The sequence below is a fragment of the Frankliniella occidentalis genome, unplaced genomic scaffold (genome assembly GCF_000697945.3).
Source record: "Frankliniella occidentalis isolate FOCC.00 unplaced genomic scaffold, Focc_3.1 Scaffold286, whole genome shotgun sequence".
NCBI lineage: Eukaryota > Metazoa > Arthropoda > Insecta > Thysanoptera > Thripidae > Frankliniella > Frankliniella occidentalis.
Genome location: NW_026267412.1, coordinates 291,570 through 307,736, shown reverse-complemented (window position 1 = coordinate 307,736; position 16,167 = coordinate 291,570). Strand labels below are relative to the sequence as shown.

The 16,167-nt window shown below is 37.4% G+C and overlaps 5 protein-coding genes across 6 annotated transcripts in view; 3 read left to right on the top strand and 2 right to left on the bottom strand.

Moving 5' to 3' along the window:
• LOC113202811 (beta-1,4-glucuronyltransferase 1) overlaps nt 1–507 on the bottom strand; it is a 24,861-nt gene extending 24,354 nt beyond the window's left edge. The window contains exon 1 of the mRNA XM_052273591.1: nt 481–507. Within this exon, the coding sequence (XP_052129551.1) occupies nt 481–507 (27 nt within the window). The remainder of the gene's footprint in view (nt 1–480) is intronic.
• Nucleotides 7–3,037, top strand: LOC113202813 (DNA-dependent metalloprotease dvc-1-like). Of its 2 annotated transcripts, XM_052273597.1 has the most exons (6): nt 7–1,101; nt 1,244–1,413; nt 1,502–1,610; nt 1,695–1,814; nt 1,891–2,131; nt 2,215–3,037. In XM_052273597.1, exons 2-6 carry the CDS (start codon nt 1,406–1,408, stop codon nt 2,829–2,831), a joined length of 1,095 nt encoding a protein of 364 aa, XP_052129557.1. In that variant the 5' UTR covers nt 7–1,101; nt 1,244–1,405; the 3' UTR covers nt 2,832–3,037. The 2 variants fall into 2 exon arrangements, with proteins under 2 accessions (XP_052129557.1, XP_052129556.1); XM_052273596.1 differs by having other exon boundaries at nt 7–1,413.
• Nucleotides 3,038–3,213: 176 nt separating this feature from the next.
• On the top strand, nt 3,214–9,779 carry LOC113202808 (uncharacterized). Its single transcript, XM_026417216.2, has 4 exons — nt 3,214–3,566; nt 3,859–4,034; nt 4,121–4,300; nt 4,386–9,779. Exons 1-4 carry the CDS (start codon nt 3,547–3,549, stop codon nt 9,389–9,391), a joined length of 5,382 nt encoding a protein of 1,793 aa, XP_026273001.1. The 5' UTR covers nt 3,214–3,546; the 3' UTR covers nt 9,392–9,779.
• A 466-nt stretch (nt 9,780–10,245) lies between these two features.
• LOC113202779 (ell-associated factor Eaf) lies at nt 10,246–12,456 on the top strand. The gene is made up of 6 exons (XM_026417170.2): nt 10,246–10,621; nt 11,144–11,375; nt 11,456–11,791; nt 11,871–11,973; nt 12,052–12,199; nt 12,275–12,456. Exons 1-6 carry the CDS (start codon nt 10,486–10,488, stop codon nt 12,376–12,378), a joined length of 1,059 nt encoding a protein of 352 aa, XP_026272955.1. The 5' UTR covers nt 10,246–10,485; the 3' UTR covers nt 12,379–12,456.
• Nucleotides 12,375–16,166, bottom strand: LOC113202777 (chondroitin sulfate synthase 2). Its single transcript, XM_026417168.2, has 9 exons — nt 15,371–16,166; nt 14,854–15,005; nt 14,629–14,784; nt 14,311–14,553; nt 14,059–14,225; nt 13,791–13,971; nt 13,415–13,696; nt 13,153–13,339; nt 12,375–13,076 (listed from the first exon to the last, which is right to left on the bottom strand). Exons 1-9 carry the CDS (start codon nt 16,008–16,010, stop codon nt 12,703–12,705), a joined length of 2,382 nt encoding a protein of 793 aa, XP_026272953.1. The 5' UTR covers nt 16,011–16,166; the 3' UTR covers nt 12,375–12,702.
• Nucleotide 16,167: the final 1 nt, after the last annotated feature.

Below are 16,167 nucleotides of genomic sequence, written 5' to 3'. Positions count from 1 at the left end.
GGGGAGGTGATTTGTTTGCGTGAAGATGTCTGGATCATGCTCATTTTGTTCATTCCAGTGGCTTTTGCTACCTTCTTGTTTTGGTATCTACCTGTCATAATGCACTTTTATTATATGCCTATTTCCTATTTAGATTATTAACATGTGTATGCATCGCATGGTCTGTGATTGAAAACGCGATGACTTGTTATAGCCAAGCATTTTAGCTAGTCATTTGAAACACTAGAAAATTTGAGGTATTGTAGGTCACTAATATTTCAGGTTTGACGCACACCTGACATTTTAGATCTAATCATTTGTAATACATGTAATTTGGATGACACTTTGTAATCAATTTATATATTCCATAAATTTGCCATTATTTGTACACTGTAGTGTACAAAGTAATAATCTTTTATTTTGTTGATGCAGAATTTTCAGTCTTGATTCATTTGAATTAAAAATGTGCCATAAGTTAGATTTTACTCTATTTTTACTGACCCCTTTCCTTTCTTTCTTGTTAGCCATGCTTTTATTGTAAAGACATCAAAACACGAGAAGGAAGTCTTCAGAATCATTGGCTGAGCGCAATCAAATGGAAACAAGAATAAAGATTAAATTAGAGCCCGAAGCCAGTGCTTGGACGAAGGCCAGTGCGATAATTCTCCCTTGAAAAATGCCTTTTCTTCAATTGTGGAGTGCACCAGAAAAATTCATACTAGGCGCCAATCGCATTGCAATTGCTACGTTTTGTTGGTTGGATATGTTTACGAACAGAAATACCCACAGAAGAACAATATCTCTTAACTGCCACCCTGTAAAATAATAAATTACAAAACGTAAGAATCGCGTATTAGTTAAACTTTCTGGAACCTTAAACAGCCGTTCCGTTCCCTTCCAGATAAATGTTTTATGTCGGTGAGTTGGTATTGGTGTAGTGAGCGTAAGAAGAAAACAAGTAAAAAGAAGGATGTAAACAAACCAAACAAGTTCAAGTTGTGATGTGCGTTCAGGAGAATTTAAACTTAAGTTATTGTTGATTAGTATCATTCTAGTTGTGCAGTTTTGTGATTTTTCCCTTTAGAATACATAGTTACTCCAAACTTCATTAAAGAAAATCAAGTATGAAAATCATTCGGCCTTGGTGTTGTGCTTGTTCAACATAGCTATAGCTGCTGGAAGTTATGTGCATTGTTGACCTTTAGAAAAAGATAAAGAGCCAAATTTTCCTTTTGATACTATTTGTTCTTGAAAAATGGACCAGCATCATGGAGAAGAAAAAAATAGAGATGAAAATCTGGCATACTTAGATGGCACAAATCTCCTTGTAGACCCGGGTGAAGATGTTGCAGATTTATTTCAGAACTTTAACAAACGTTTCTTTTGGGGGAAGTTAAAATATGTTGAAGTCAGTTGGAGTCCAAGAATGACGCTGTACGTTAAATTATCCAAAATCTTGCTATTAGTGTAGTAGTCACTACACTGTCACATAATTTTCTTTACTCGTCTTTCCTTTTTATAGGTGTGCCGGACTGTGTGTCTATAAACGACGCCCAGGGTTGTGCTCAATACGACTAAGTCGTCCCCTTCTTTCACTCCGTGCGAAAGTGGATTTAGTGGAGACTCTCCTTGTATGTCAACCAACACAATATTCTTGATGGTAGCCTTATTAAATTTGAGGGTGTTAATGGATTTCCGTTTTTGTCTTCCTGTAGCACGAAATGATTCATGCTTATTTATTTGTCACTGAAAACAACCGTGACAGGGATGGGCATGGTCCAGAGTTTTTGAAGCATATGGATCGCATCAACAAAGAAGTTGGTTTAAACATATCAGTAAGTGGAAAGGTAAATCTTGAATGGGAATTCTAAATTTTTGAAGACTAAAATTTTGTGTACATTTTATCTCTAGGTATATCATACTTTTAGTGATGAAGTACGACTTTATCAGAAACATGTATGGCTTTGTAATGGTCCCTGTCAAACCCGCCCTCCCTATTTTGGAAAAGTTCATCGAGCCATGAATAGAGCACCTGGATCATATGATTTTTGGTGGTCAGAGCATTTAGAAAGTTGTGGGGGTACATATTCAAAAATTTCTGAGCCTGAGGGATATGAACCTCCAAAAAAGAAGAAAGTTCTCAGCAAAAAAGGTAAATAATCTATACTATACTGCAATGCACTTAAATCTTTAAAGTGATTGGGTGAATCATTTTTTTAAAATTATTATTTGCAGTAATACCTACAAAAAATTGCTTAGATATAAGAACATTTTTTGGACCCGTGAACAAAAAAAGTATTGATAACACTAATACAAGTCCAAAAAAAATGTCTTTTCCTGGTGTGCACAATACGGATCAAGGAGAAACAACTCTTATCAGTATTGATAAAAAATCTGCCACATCTGAAGTTATCTCAGGAACAGATACTCACCAAATAAGTGATATCAAAAATTCAAAAGATATTACCAACATCAGCTCAGAAGAGAGTGACAGTGATAATGACAATACTACTTCTGATACCAGCAGCAATGATGATGGTATTTTTGGAAATTTTGCTTCCATATTTGATATGCCTCTTAGATTCTTCAAGAGGAAAGCTGACGAATCGTCTGATCCACATTCTATCAAAATCAGAAAACCTGACTTTAATGCTGTGTCTAGTTCTAAAGGAAAAACGCTGAAGAATCTAATTTCAGTACCCGACCAACCAACCCTTGATGCATTTTATCAAAAAAAGAAGTTTTCTTCAAAAGGCATCTTTTCTAAAACACCAAGTTCTAATACAGGAAATAAGAAAAACTTAAATCAACCATTATTGAAATCATTTTTCAAGAAGAAATCAACGTTATAAAGAATTCAGCATTTGATTTCAAAATCTTAATAGTACTGTTTTTGGAATATTGTTGGGAAACGTGTAGAGGGCCACCTGTCTGATGTCTGAGTAGTGCTTCCTTTAATGCTGCTTGTTTCATATTTTACTTTAGAAGGCTAAGTTGTATGAACTTAGATTTAAAACTATTTATGTATATATTAAAAGTATACTCCACATCATCAGAATTTTCCTTTATTTTCTAAAACCTTAGCCGGCAGTGTACTTAATTTTGTGGTTGGATCCAACATCCAACCTTAAAAAAATCGGGCAAACATTTTTAAACACAATATCTCATAAACATTCGCTTAAAGCTAGGAACATAAACAAACAAATATCTTTACTCAATGACAACCAAATGGTTCGGGAGCCACGTAGCCGAGACCCCTGCTTTAAATTAGTGATCAATGAAAACTGTCATTCCGGAATTAACTTGAAAGAACGGCCACATAATGTGTAATGAAAGAGGGACCCGAAATGAAGATAAGGTTATGTTGTTGTAAACAAAAACAAACCGAATTCATAGCCTTGTTGAGTACAGCCATTTTAACTGCTTGCATTTGTTCCCACTGGTTCCTAGGTTCTAGGTTATTTGTTTACCTTTACCTACTCATTCATGAAGATTTAACAATGACATTGAAGGCTTTCCTGTCAAATAACATTTATTGCTGTTTTTATAAACAAGTAGAGTTCAAATATGGTTAAAAAAGAGGCAAGGTTAGTATGGCTATATTCTACATTTCCTATTATTTCAAATTTGTCTTCAATACAAAGACGTTACCTTTTTAAAATGATTTGCCTTTAAACACTTAAGCCCTTTTTTACTTTGTTGGCTTGTTATGTTAAACACTAGTAGTTTTTTAATTTTTTTAAATTTCTTTCTTCTTGTTGGTTGTGGCACTTATCTACAGATAACACCCTTCGAGAATGAATTGAAAGAAGATTATCACCCTTTCACCTACATTGAGTTTAAGTTGTATTAATAATGTATTGTTCGGAACATTTGCAGTAAAGGAAGAGAGTGGGAGAAAGGGCGAAGAGATGTGTTAAACCAAACTTTCAACGAACTGCATCAGGCGCTACCGAGTTATGTTGTAGGGCAGACCCTTAGTAAGAAGACCATTCTAATTCAAGCACTTGCATGCATTCGTGAGCTTCAACAAACGAGGAAAGGAGATGCAGCAGGTCAGTTTTACCATATCTGCGTTAGGTATTTAACTTTCAACTGTAAACAACTATATTTAAAGTTTGATTTGATTTGATTTCTTTAGATGACCAGGTGTTCAAATCAGACCACTACAAAAAATGGGTCCAAAACATTCTTACTAAGTTCAACCACCTTCTATCTTTCCTGAACACAATTAACATTAAGGTGCCAGAAGACTGTTTATCTATTGATGCACCACCACCAGGCATAGGCCCTGATATACTACAGCTGTTGTCTAAACATGGTGAGTGTTTACAAATTATTGATAAAGCTTACACCGATTTTTCCAATGTTTCTATAAATTATTTTCTGAAATTTTTCTCGGTTAGAAAAAGCAAGACTGTCCATTGGAATTTCTAGTCAAGAGAATAAATCTCATGGGGCACAGAATGCTGATGAAGTCAAGAAAAGTGATTTGTCAAATGATCTTTACTCTGCATCTTCATCAAGCCATTGCACTGGAAGCAGCCCAAAGAAAAAAGTCTACAGCAGCAGTCAATGTGGTAAAGCGTCCCAGAGTGAGAACTTAATTAATGAGTCAAGTGAAAGTTTGATAGCAAATCCATCTGTAGTTCAGAGTCGTCCTTTGGTTGTGCAATCATCTTCTATTCAAATGCCTTCTCAGCTTTTATTTACATCTAACAGTTCCAACTCACCTCTACCATTACTTGTTTCTGTTACTGGAGTTAAGACTGTCAATCCTTTCATACTAGTTCAAAGTAATATTATGGCACCAAACCCATCAGCACCTCAAAAACTTATGAGGTCAGGAAGTAGTCGCCCTATTCAACCATGTCCAACAAGTAAAATATCAAGAAAACCACCCAAAATACCCATTCCTTCATTGAAGCAAAAATTATTACTCAGTGGCTTTTCTCATCCTCATAGTACTCAGCTAAAGTGTTTAAAAAAGAACTTAAGGAGAAATTCATCAAAGTCATCTCCTGAAATTAAATCTGAAAAAGCCATCAGGAAGAACAAAGTTCAAAAAGTAAAGCGACCCTCAAACTCTACCAATGCTACTAGTATGTTGGTAGTTAGCAAATCGAAGAAAAATTCTACATGTGATATGCATGTTTCCAACAAAACTGAGCAAACAGTAGATGGTAAACCTGTTGGTACTGTCTCCGATGTAAACAAGGAGAATATTGTGCAATGTGACCCCTCTAGCAATGCAAATGTTGATGAAAGTACTGGAAGTGCATTTGCTCTTAAAGACACACCTCTACCTGCAGAAAATGGTGGAAGTGTGGCAGGTGATATGAGAGTACATTCTGTGCCTGTATGTATTATTGAGTCTCCATCGGAAAATCAAGAAACCAGTGCAATATCCACTGGGAAGGAAGGTAATAACATTTTAAAGAAAATGACATATGAATCAGAAGATATTAATTGCAGTAAGTCCAAAAAATGTGAAAATAAGGCAAGCCAAGTAAAGTCATCTCTTGAGCATGGTGAATCTCATGCATCAAAACCGACAAAATCAAATTACAGCATATCAGCACTTTGTGCAAGGCAGCAACTTTTGCAAAATACTGAAAATACTGTGTTAACAGAAGAACCACAAGAAACATCTAATAGTAAAAGTTCTGAGACACAGAAGGCAAAACTCCCAAGTAATCCAAATATAGAAAGTAATAATGTACCAATGGTTACATCAGCAAGAAACTTAACTGATAATTGTTCTATTGTAAAAGACAAAGCTACAGAACTTGCCTCTAATGATGTATGCAATGAATGGTCAGACAAATCAAAGTTAAAACCTGACCGTCCTTCTACATCATTTAATATCTTTTCCAGCTTGCCATTGCACAACAGTAAAAATACTTTTATTCCTATAAATGATATAGAGAGCTTCAAGCCAGTCCCCGAATCATTTGACTCAACTGACAATTCTTTTGGTTTGCCTTTACAGTCTAATGATATTTCTAATGATTTATTTGCCTCTTTACAAGTACCATCTGGTGGCCAACATCCTGAATCTATCTCCCCAACTGCTGCTTTTCTGCTAGCTTTTCCACTTGTATCAACATCCAAAGCAACTGAACTGGATGATACAGTGTGTGAAAATACAGACAGCCAGCCTGGAATGAAAACTTTGCTTCAAATTGGCAATTTAGACTGTGATACTCCAGTAACAAAATGTGTCAGCGTTTTTTCTTCAATTGAGAATAGTAATGTTGTTTACAGTTCATCAAATGTGTTCAATCAAGATTCCCTTACAGTTTCTGCTATTAAGAATAGAAATTCTACTGCTGATGTCCTCAACTTCCCTGCTAGAGAAGCAACACAGAAAAGCAACAATGAAAACATGATTCCTCTGAAAGAAAGCCCAAATTTTGGGCAAAAGTGCCCTGAATCTTCCCTGTCTATTGAAGAGAGCGTTCCTTTCTCATCAAAGGAACATTATCAAGCGGGTTGCTCCAGTAACAACAAACGAATTTGTGCATCAAGGACCGAATCTAGCACCATCTTAACAGTTTCTAATATCAATGGACAACTTAATGGAACAAGGGTGTCCACTAGAAATGGGACTCTCCTGCAAGAAAGTGGTCCGAGCAAAAGTCCTCAAAAATTAATCCACCCTCAAGAGAATGGAGGCTCAATCACATTCTTGGGCTGCGAAAAGCAAAGTGATTGGCTTGAAATGCCTCAGGCACCCCTTACAATTTTTCCAGATTATCCTCCAACAAGTACTTCTAGATCTGATTGTGCTGTGAATTATGTACTTCCACCTGTTTTAATGAGCTCAAGTGCAGGTGGAGAAGAACTACTTGCTCTTTCTAGAAGCCAAGGATCATCATCAATACCTTCCAGTATTTTGTCCTGGTCAACAATGTCTTCTGGGAACATTCAATCATCAACATCTACTTCAAAAGTAGTTAATTTTCAAGAAATGTTCCCTGTTACTAAGGCTTTAAACAAAACAATTGAATTGCAACATTTAGTTCACAACCAAAATGTTTCTTCGAGTTCAAGCCAAACTCAGCTGATAACTACATCTGCCACAACTTTAAGCCATAAACTAAATTCTGTTTTATCTAATTATAGTGAAGTTCTTTCAAGTTCATCTAAAATTAGCAATGCACTGACTGGAAAGCAGATTACACACACCCAGAATTTTGCACCACCTGAAAACATCACAGAAGCAAGAAAACCCTTCCTGTCTGTGACTGCCACAAAAGATTTAATTTGCAATTCATCAGAAGTTCCTAAAATGTCTTCAAATTTTTGTGGATCAACCACACATTTGCAGACAAGAACAGAAGCTACACAATCAAGCTCTACAAAAATGATGTACCTTTCCTCAGAAAATAAGTTATCTAAAGCAAATAATGTTTATTTTGAGGAAAAGGTAGCATCTCAAAATGTGAAGATAGGAATGAGTGCTAGTCTAAATAGCTCATCCAAAGATTCCAGTAGTCTGTTGACCTATAATCAAAACAATGTTGTTGTAGCAGTCCCGGAAGTGAAGCAGATTCATTCTAATTATAGCCACATACCAACTTTAAATGTTAAAGGAGCAGCAGGACAAAACAACATAGTTGGAAACAACTATAATCATCAAAACAATACTCTACCTAAGCAAAGTCCTGGTTCCGGAAGTCACTATTCTACAGGGATTTCTAGTGTTGCAGATCCAAAAAAAGATGTGTCTACCTTCACTCATAATAGTGGAGCCTCTGTTGAAGTTTTAAAGCAAACATCAAGCCTTCATTATAATCAAGAAAATACATCTATGCTACAATTTGGAAGTAATTCAACCAATTTACCTTCAAGTCACCAGGGTTCATATAACAGTAAGCCAAACAATCAGAACGGACAGGAAGACAAATCTCAACCCGGTCAGCAGAGACAACTATGTGTACGTGCAAATAATAAGGAATCTGTTACAAATTTACATCGACCTCCAGTGAACTGGATGACAGCTCCTGATATAAGATCACACCAGCACCATAGTGGACCATCATTTGGTAACAGCTCAAATATGAACAGCACTCAAGGTCTACTTTACTTGCCTGAGCACATCAAAGAATCTGAAAACATTGGACCAGTTTTTGATCAAACGGCGAATTTCCATTGCTTGGATATGGCTCACTCTTCACAACCTCTGTATAAGGGAAATGAACATCATCTCTTTGGAAATGATAGCATAGAAAATTTCCATGACAATTCAGCATGGTCGCCTAGTAAAAGTGGAGGATCTTCTATGCTTGGAAACATGATGATTCCATCAACCTTACCAACACTTGTTGGTGACCTAGCTTTAGGAGACAACAGTATTAGTCGACCCTTCTTACCAACATTTAACAATGACTCACAAGGATGCCCCAAGAAGCCTGCAAGAAGAATGATAAATGCACCTAGACGTTCTGATAAATGTATTGATGAAGCAAGTGTGACAACTGCAACTATTGGAGGACAGGAATGTGCTGGGTCATTCTTATCAGTTAGTCAGCTTGTTGACACCAGTAATGTTGCAAAAAGTCGAACCACCACCATACCAAAAGAAAGCCATTTGTCATACACAGGTCCCTTCAGTGACCATGATACAGTTTCTTGTCAAACATCAAAACAAAGTACATCAAAATCGGTCTCAAGTAACTACTCTACTGAGGCCCTTTTATCATCAACAATTCCTCTACAAACAAGTCAGACCAACAATCGAAAACGCCGATCTCATGGAACCCATTATTCCAACAATTATGCTGGAACCAGTATGCCATATCAAAATACTAGTTCTGTTTCTTTACAGGCTCAGGGGCCACAGAATCAATATCTATCAGATTTACCACGTTCAAATGACTACCAAGGAACATTCATTTCTAGTGATACAGTGCCTCCTTTCATTCTTGGCAACCCAACCAGCAGATCCCATCGAAATCATTCCTATTCACTGCAAAATGTTACTGACAGGACATCTGTTGAAGATAATTCAAATCCACTCAAATCACATCATCCAGGGGGAATGCTGGATAACAGTACAGGACGTCCCAGAACAAATAACCATAATTCTACTAGTAATGGCACTTCCACTGTAGCTGTTTCGTCATCATCCAATATAATGGATTTTGGTTACATGAATATGACATCAACAGTGCTTCAGGATGATATTAACTTTACTAACCATCCTCCTCCTCCTCCCTCTTTCTTACCCCACCATTCGTACTCAATGCCTGCTGCACAGGATTCACTTTACTCTACACCCCGCCTTTCCATGCATCCAACTCATCATCCTCAAAATAGCAACATTCAATCACCTAGTGCAACAACATTGACCAACTTTCATCTTAGTACAATTTTCCCTGAAATTAATGATAAAGTTATATGTTAATATATACCTAGTATTTATTTTAGAATTAAATTTGTGCAAATATAGTTAAGTAAACTGTGATTCATTTGAGTGTTGTTTTTTAGTACCACCTATAAAAAATTATATATTTCAGGAACTCTATTTTTTCAGATATATTGAGCCTTTCCTTAAGGTTGTATACATTTATAATATGTAATTTCAAGTATCGCTCTTACTCTTGTTTACGTAACCTGGTAGAAAATATTGTGTAAGCAAAATGTAAAAAGTATGTGAAAATTCTGTGTACTTTGAGGAAATAGGTATTAACTATTTCTAGAGCCTTTTCTTGAGCTATCAAAACAACTGTGCTAAGTTTCTATGAATTTTATTTTTAAAAATGTTTTAATAAATTGTTGACTCTTATACTGTCCCAGTTGTCTCTCCTATTTCCTAAACCTCCCTCACTGTTGTTTATGTTCCTTGCAAAATAGAAAAAGTGTTTTTTTTTCTTTTTTCAAACAACTGGGCGCTGAATTTATTCTTACAAGAAGTATGATCCGTGTCTCATACAAGACGATACACCCTACAACTAGCTACAACCTTAAGCCACACACAGCTTGCAGCAAATTTCAATTTTAAAATCGGAACATTTTCCCGCCAACTGTGGAAGGACGAGGGAATGTTCATGGTTCTTGTCATGACTGCCCCAACACGTCGAGCACACCTCTTTATATGTAGAGGAATGTAGCTTGGAATTCTACATTAAATCACTTGGGATTCCGAGCATCTTGTCAAAGCCTATCAAATTGATTGGAATTACTTAAAATGTATGTGGTCACTAAGAACGAAAGCATTCCCCCTCTCTTGCCCCCCCCCCCCCAAATATCCAGACGTCTGCGTCTTTGGTCTGGTGGGTGTGGGTAAAGTGGGTATAAGCACAAGTATGCTTTATGCTAGATATAGGTCATGAACCCACAACTGAGCAGGTACTGAATTTGAACAAGTCAGGTCCTTTTCGACGGCATCGTAGACAACAATATTCGTCATCATCGGATGATATCAGATGATTTTAGATGAATCGGAATCAAAGAGAGAGTTTTAGGAAAGGTTTTGTTGTCTTGCGATAAACTGTTTAAATGCAGAGGTGTCCACCTAATAGATCGAAAGGGGATGCCGCCGCAGTTAAGTTGGGCCTCGGTCCGGAGGAGCGACCGTTAAAGCTCGGACCAAGCTTCACAAATCCTAGAGGAACTGCGTTTCACACTTTGAAATGTAAGTATGTCTGGAAGCAGATAACTGAGCACAGTTTGAGGTTATGAGCAGTAGGTTTAAGTAGGACTCACACCACCCGTTTCACTCAGTTCGTTTGATACTGAAAGAACCTAACTGTAATTTCCAGTAAGAGAGCAACAGTTTTCCAGTATTCTTCGAGAGCTGCCAGTTGTTTCATGAGAGATTTATCTCACCATATTGGTTATGTAATGCCACAATTTCGGTCGACATTCAAACAGCTGACATGCCGAAGTCAACGTATTTGGCGAACACATATGCCCTGTATTTCACTATTATTTTCCAATTACTACCCCCTAATTTTGCACTTTTCTTTTACCTTCTATATTTCAAATGCCTCGTAATCTCTTTCAAAACTGTGTACAAGACACTATTTTTTTTTCTTGTTCTGTAATACCCGTATTATTTTGCTGCCTCGTTTTTTTCTTTTTTAAATGCGCCATATAATCAATTTTTTAAGCTCAAAATTTTAACCTGACATTATGCTTCATCTATTTGCTCCAGATGACTTCAAGCCAGCCAGTGTGGACGTTAGCAAGATGGCATCTGTTGCTGTGGAGATGAATCAGCAGGTAACAGTTACAGTTCCCCACCTTGATGGCGCAGGGACAGAACACACAGTATTCAAAGGTTCACAACGACCTTACCAGAAGGAATGTGTCCTGATTATTGATAGACGTACGGGTGAAGTAGTGCTTGAGAAGCTCTCTAGCAATATACAAGTTAAGAAAACTAGGTAAGTCAGGAAATATATCTCCAACTTTTAAAATCCATACTACATTTTATGGTCTAATTGGTCGTTCTATGGTGCTGCAGGAAAGAAACTAATAAAGCAACTGCAGGGGCACCAGGCCGGCCTTGCCAGCCTGGTCTACCATCCTTGCTTGACAGCTCACCTCCTGAACAGTTAGCACCCTCTAAGAAACCCTTGAGTGGAGGGGCAAGTAAAGCTAACTCTTCAGGAGCAAATAGCCGTAACAGTACCTCTTCAAATAACCATAGGCTCAAGCCTCAGCAGATGGCATCTTCTCTATCTGGTTGTGTACCAAGGCATTCACCTTTGCGTGCTTCACCTTCTTACCCATCTCCCGGTCATCATAGAAGTCCTACAGGCCCCTCTGGTCCATCAGCTCAAGCTAGCCACAATAGATGGTAAGTCCTGAACCTGTTATGTGGACTTTGTAATGGGATTAAAAAAAAACAAAGGACTCTACCATTTCTTTTTGTGCAGGTCACCCCCTGATCAATCTACCAGTTTACCAATGCTTGGAATGGATGAAGGACCTACTCCAATGGATACTTCAGTGCCAAAGGAATCACCTACATACGACCAGGTAATGATGATTGTTGCTAATAACAATGCATTATGATAACATATTGAACTGAATAATCTGACACATTTGTGAATGCAGGAATCTGTACGACCTGTAGGTTCCCTATCAGATTCCTCCAGTGATTCCTCCTCTGGCAGTGGATCATCTGATAGTGAGACCGATGAACCACAACCACAACCTCAACTACAACCACAACCAAGCAACCAGCTCTCCTTACCACTCAATGGCAGGTGTCATCTAAATTTTATCTGTCCTTTCATTTTAGTAACAGCAGTGTTTATAACATGTTTTTAATTCTTAGGTCATGGAAACACTCATGCTCCTTCACCAGCATTGTCAGTGCCTGACCATCTGCTCAATGATGACTTACAATTATCTGAATCGTCGGGATCAGACAGTGATTGAAAGAAACATAAATTTTATTACTTTGTACCTACGTTGTGTACTTGATACTGTATAAATAATAAATAAGAAGTGAATGAATTTCTGATTGAAGGTAGGTGGCTCAATACAAACTCTATCCAGAAGCAAAACAAGCTAATTTATACCAAACATATAGTTTCATTTTCAAAATTTTAAAATTAAATGGACTAAGATCAATTGTTGGCACTCATTGATTACTACTTATAGAAATTGAAACATGACTTCAATTTGTCAACTTTACACATCACATTGCAATTGTATTTTCTGCTTCTACCTGCTTTAACAAAGTTGGAAAGTACTTGTGTGCTATGCAGGCAAAACTGATGATACAGCAGAAGACTGAAATTCCAGAAGTAGCCTGGCAAGGGCACTGCGAGAACCTAAATTGTTTGCTCGGGCTTTAATGCACGCTTCAAGCATGTGCAAACTAATTTCTGAGGCACTTCCACTGCTGGTACAGTCTAATGGAACATGTCTCAGACGGAGACCTGGCTCAACAGCTCGCAGAATATGCAAATCACTTGCTCTCAAGAACAGACTGTACAGGGTATTTTCTGCAAGGCTTTTGAAAAGCTCCAAAGTTTCTGTATTGGTTGTTTTTGAAGAAGCAATGGACACCAGCACATTTAAGTCCTTGTCTGATTGCATCATGGGAAGATAGTTCTCTATTGATTTACGAGCTGCAACATCACACCAATAAGTACAAAAATAACATGTGAAAAAAATATAATGTCAATCTGATCAGAAGAATATTACCTCGCAAGTAGTCACTGGCATAAAATGAAATGAATGCTGTACTTTGAGTATCATAATGTCCATAACTTTTGTTAATATCTAGTTCGGAGGGTCGAGGCAAATCAGAGTTATAGACTATGTCTGGATGAAACTCTGAGAATGGAATGGGACTAAATGCCTGAATGTGCTGAATGGTATTCATTCTCACCTAAAATGAGGTAAAGATTGCAATATCAGAAAAATTTTCGATTTCAGTATACTATTGACCTTTTAAAATACTCACCCTGTTTATCAAGTCCTGCCTTAGCTCTGCATTAGGCCTCACAAAGAAGACCAAAGAATCTTGTGAAAGCTTTCTAATGGCAAGGTCAGCAGCAGCGAAGTCTAAGAGTCCTCTAGTTACATGAACTGCTTGCTGTGAATCTGGTAGCTTCACCGATACCCATGCTATTTTGCCACCATCCCTTTTGTGACGATCACTCAGTTTAACAGCCGTTTGCTTAAGTTCTAGAAAAGTATCATCTTTATTTCCTTTTCCTGGATGACGTGGATCATACATGAGGACCTAGAAAGAGAAAAAAAAAAGTTAAAATAAAGGAAAAAAAAGCATTTGCACTCCCAAGTATTTCATACTTTATGTGCAAGCGTGCAAGACCTACCAACATCAGAAAGGTCTTGTCTTTTTTTTCCATGCAAATGTTGTTGTATTGTTGTAAGAAATCGGCTACCATAGGTTTTGTTTCCATAGTCACTGGTAGTACCAGGCTTACTCGAGTATTTTCTGTCACATAAGGGACTGGAACAACTTCAACTTTTCCAAGTGGTTTGCTAACCTCAAGTCTATAAAAAGTCAAAGTTTAAAAAAAAAAAAAAAAAAATCAGTTAAATTTAGGTGTGCTGTTGAAGAAACATAATGCGCGCGCTTACCTCTTATGAACTTCATGTCCATTAGTAGTGTCCCTAAAAGCCAAATCTACTTTATAATCAAGGCCACGTGATGGATCAAAGCGACGATAGCCATTAATCAAACGACGGTACTGAAGTAATCCTTCATATTTTGTATGCATCCAAGCGACTGTGGCATTCAGTACATACTGCAAATTAACAGTTATAATTAGCTGTTGCTTCTGGTAAACAATTGAAAGCATTCCAAAACTATCAAAAAAGGAGATGAAAAACCTCAACATCCTGTTTGTCAGCACCAACTAACTCTTTCAGGTTGCTAAAGTCTGATTCAGGATAGATGTGAGATAGTGTAAAATAATCCCAACGCAGCACATCAAAACGAGAAGCTGGCCGATTGCCAGGAGTTGCACCAACTGGCCATGCAACACCACTTCTACCACCAGGTGCTATGTATGACATGTTCAATACAGCTGATCTGCGAGCTGCAATTTCAAGCTGCGTTGCTGTCAATGCCACCTGCAATATATACTGCATTATGATTTCATTCGAATGCCTCTTAGAAAATATTCTTGGTAAACTTTTAACTTTTACCTTGCTGAAATAAGCATGGAAGGAATACACAGCAGCAGGTTCCGGAACAGGATACATTGTAATGATTTTATCAACAGTTATCTTTTTTGCAAGAGATTGGAGTTCAGAGTTCAAATTAAATGGCTTTTTTGTTCGATGGGTGAGCAAATTTAAACCCTAGAAATTAAAATTTGCTACACTTTGTTGTCATAATTGCAGCAGGTTTCTAAAGGAGCTAAGGCTTACCTGCACACTACTTTTGCATGGAATGTCAGTTGCATGTAGGATACAACGTCCAACATTATCAGTAGCAGATTCAGAAAATGCATTCTTAACACACCAATCCAAACTAGCATGCACTTTTCTTAACACAGAATTGCTGAGCAAAACTCCTGCATCTATTTAAAGAAAAGAAAAAGCCAAATGACGGAAGCAAATAATGTTTTTCTTCTTGAAGAGTAGTATGAAGATTGAAGAGTGCCACTAAAGACCAAGAAAAAAAAAGACTTCATACTTCACAAGACTATATTCTTGCATGCATATATGAAGATGAATAAATAAGCAAGATTACATCCCATCCAAGCAACATCAAAATTCAATCACAAAACATATAATAAATTGGGAGGTGAAAACGTGAAATTTACTAATCAACCCTTAACACCAGCATTAAGCTATGATCACTATGTCAAAGTTAAAAAAGCAAACAAGGAGTAAGTTACCAATCTCTAAATATTCTAGACGAGATAGTCGAAGGAAATCTTACCTAGAGTGCAAAAAGCAGTGTGTTCATCCTCTTTTTCACTGCCCGCATGGACTTCTTGACTAACGCTGATGCCTTGGACAACTTCATACAAGGTCCGAGCCTTTACATAAGTAGAATCCTTTACTATGAAAAAGAAATCATATTCGTCCAAAAAGTTATCAGCAACATATTTTAGGACATGGAAAGGCTTTAACAATTTACGAGTATCAGTGAACCCTACGATGCCTGACATGCTTAGATTAAGCTTCTGAGGCCCTGGCGCATCAATAAAATACATGATTTTGTCAACCAAATGGGCAACAGTCTTGTTGAGAGCAACTCCTCTGGAATTTATTGTTTCTTGAGATGAAAGAACAGCCACAAATAGTTTCTCTCTAATGCCCAATTCTGTTGAGTAGTACCTAGGCCGAACCAATGCCTGAGGAGTTTTCTTTGCCTTTTGAGGTTTCCCTGCCAGGTTAATTCTCGGTTCATATTCATCAACATAGTCATCTGCAAGTTCCATAGCTGAGTTTGCAGCAGGCAAACTACTACAGGTGTTCTCCATTGATGATATTAAGAGAGAAAGGGTTACACCGACGAACAAGCCGGCCAATAAATAGGAATTCTGCCGACACAAGGACATAGTGAAACGAATCATTGTCTATAACTTGATTGCAGATAAAGAGGAATGTGCCATAGGAGGTTCTCCCTCCGCCTCTTTAATCAGGCAACGCAAACAGGTGACTTAGAACGCTCTTCAAACAAAGTTAATTCAAACACCAGGAAACCAAGAAAACAAACAAAAACACAACCGG

Bases quoted from the DNA above. Each gene is read 5' to 3' on its own strand.
- LOC113202813 (XM_052273596.1), top strand. From the start codon at position 1,235: ATGGACCAGCATCATGGAGAAGAAAAAAATAGAGATGAAAATCTGGCA. The intron at 1,611-1,694 runs GTATGTCAACCA...GTCTTCCTGTAG, and splicing joins ATTTAGTGGAGACTCTCCTT to CACGAAATGATTCATGCTTA. The intron at 1,815-1,890 runs GTAAGTGGAAAG...TTTTATCTCTAG, and splicing joins AAGTTGGTTTAAACATATCA to GTATATCATACTTTTAGTGA.
- LOC113202808 (XM_026417216.2), top strand. From the start codon at position 3,547: ATGGTTAAAAAAGAGGCAAG. The intron at 4,035-4,120 runs GTCAGTTTTACC...TGATTTCTTTAG, and splicing joins GAGGAAAGGAGATGCAGCAG to ATGACCAGGTGTTCAAATCA. The intron at 4,301-4,385 runs GTGAGTGTTTAC...TTTCTCGGTTAG, and splicing joins ACAGCTGTTGTCTAAACATG to AAAAAGCAAGACTGTCCATT.
- LOC113202779 (XM_026417170.2), top strand. From the start codon at position 10,486: ATGCAGAGGTGTCCACCTAATAGATCGAAAGGGGATGCCGCCGCAGTT. The intron at 10,622-11,143 runs GTAAGTATGTCT...TATTTGCTCCAG, and splicing joins TGCGTTTCACACTTTGAAAT to ATGACTTCAAGCCAGCCAGT. The intron at 11,376-11,455 runs GTAAGTCAGGAA...ATGGTGCTGCAG, and splicing joins ATACAAGTTAAGAAAACTAG to GAAAGAAACTAATAAAGCAA.
- LOC113202777 (XM_026417168.2), bottom strand. From the start codon at position 16,010: ATGATTCGTTTCACTATGTCCTTGTGTCGGCAGAATTCCTATTTATTG. The intron at 14,226-14,310 runs GTTTTTCATCTC...GTTAATTTGCAG, and splicing joins CTGACAAACAGGATGTTGAG to TATGTACTGAATGCCACAGT. The intron at 13,077-13,152 runs GTAATATTCTTC...GTGATGTTGCAG, and splicing joins TGCCAGTGACTACTTGCGAG to CTCGTAAATCAATAGAGAAC.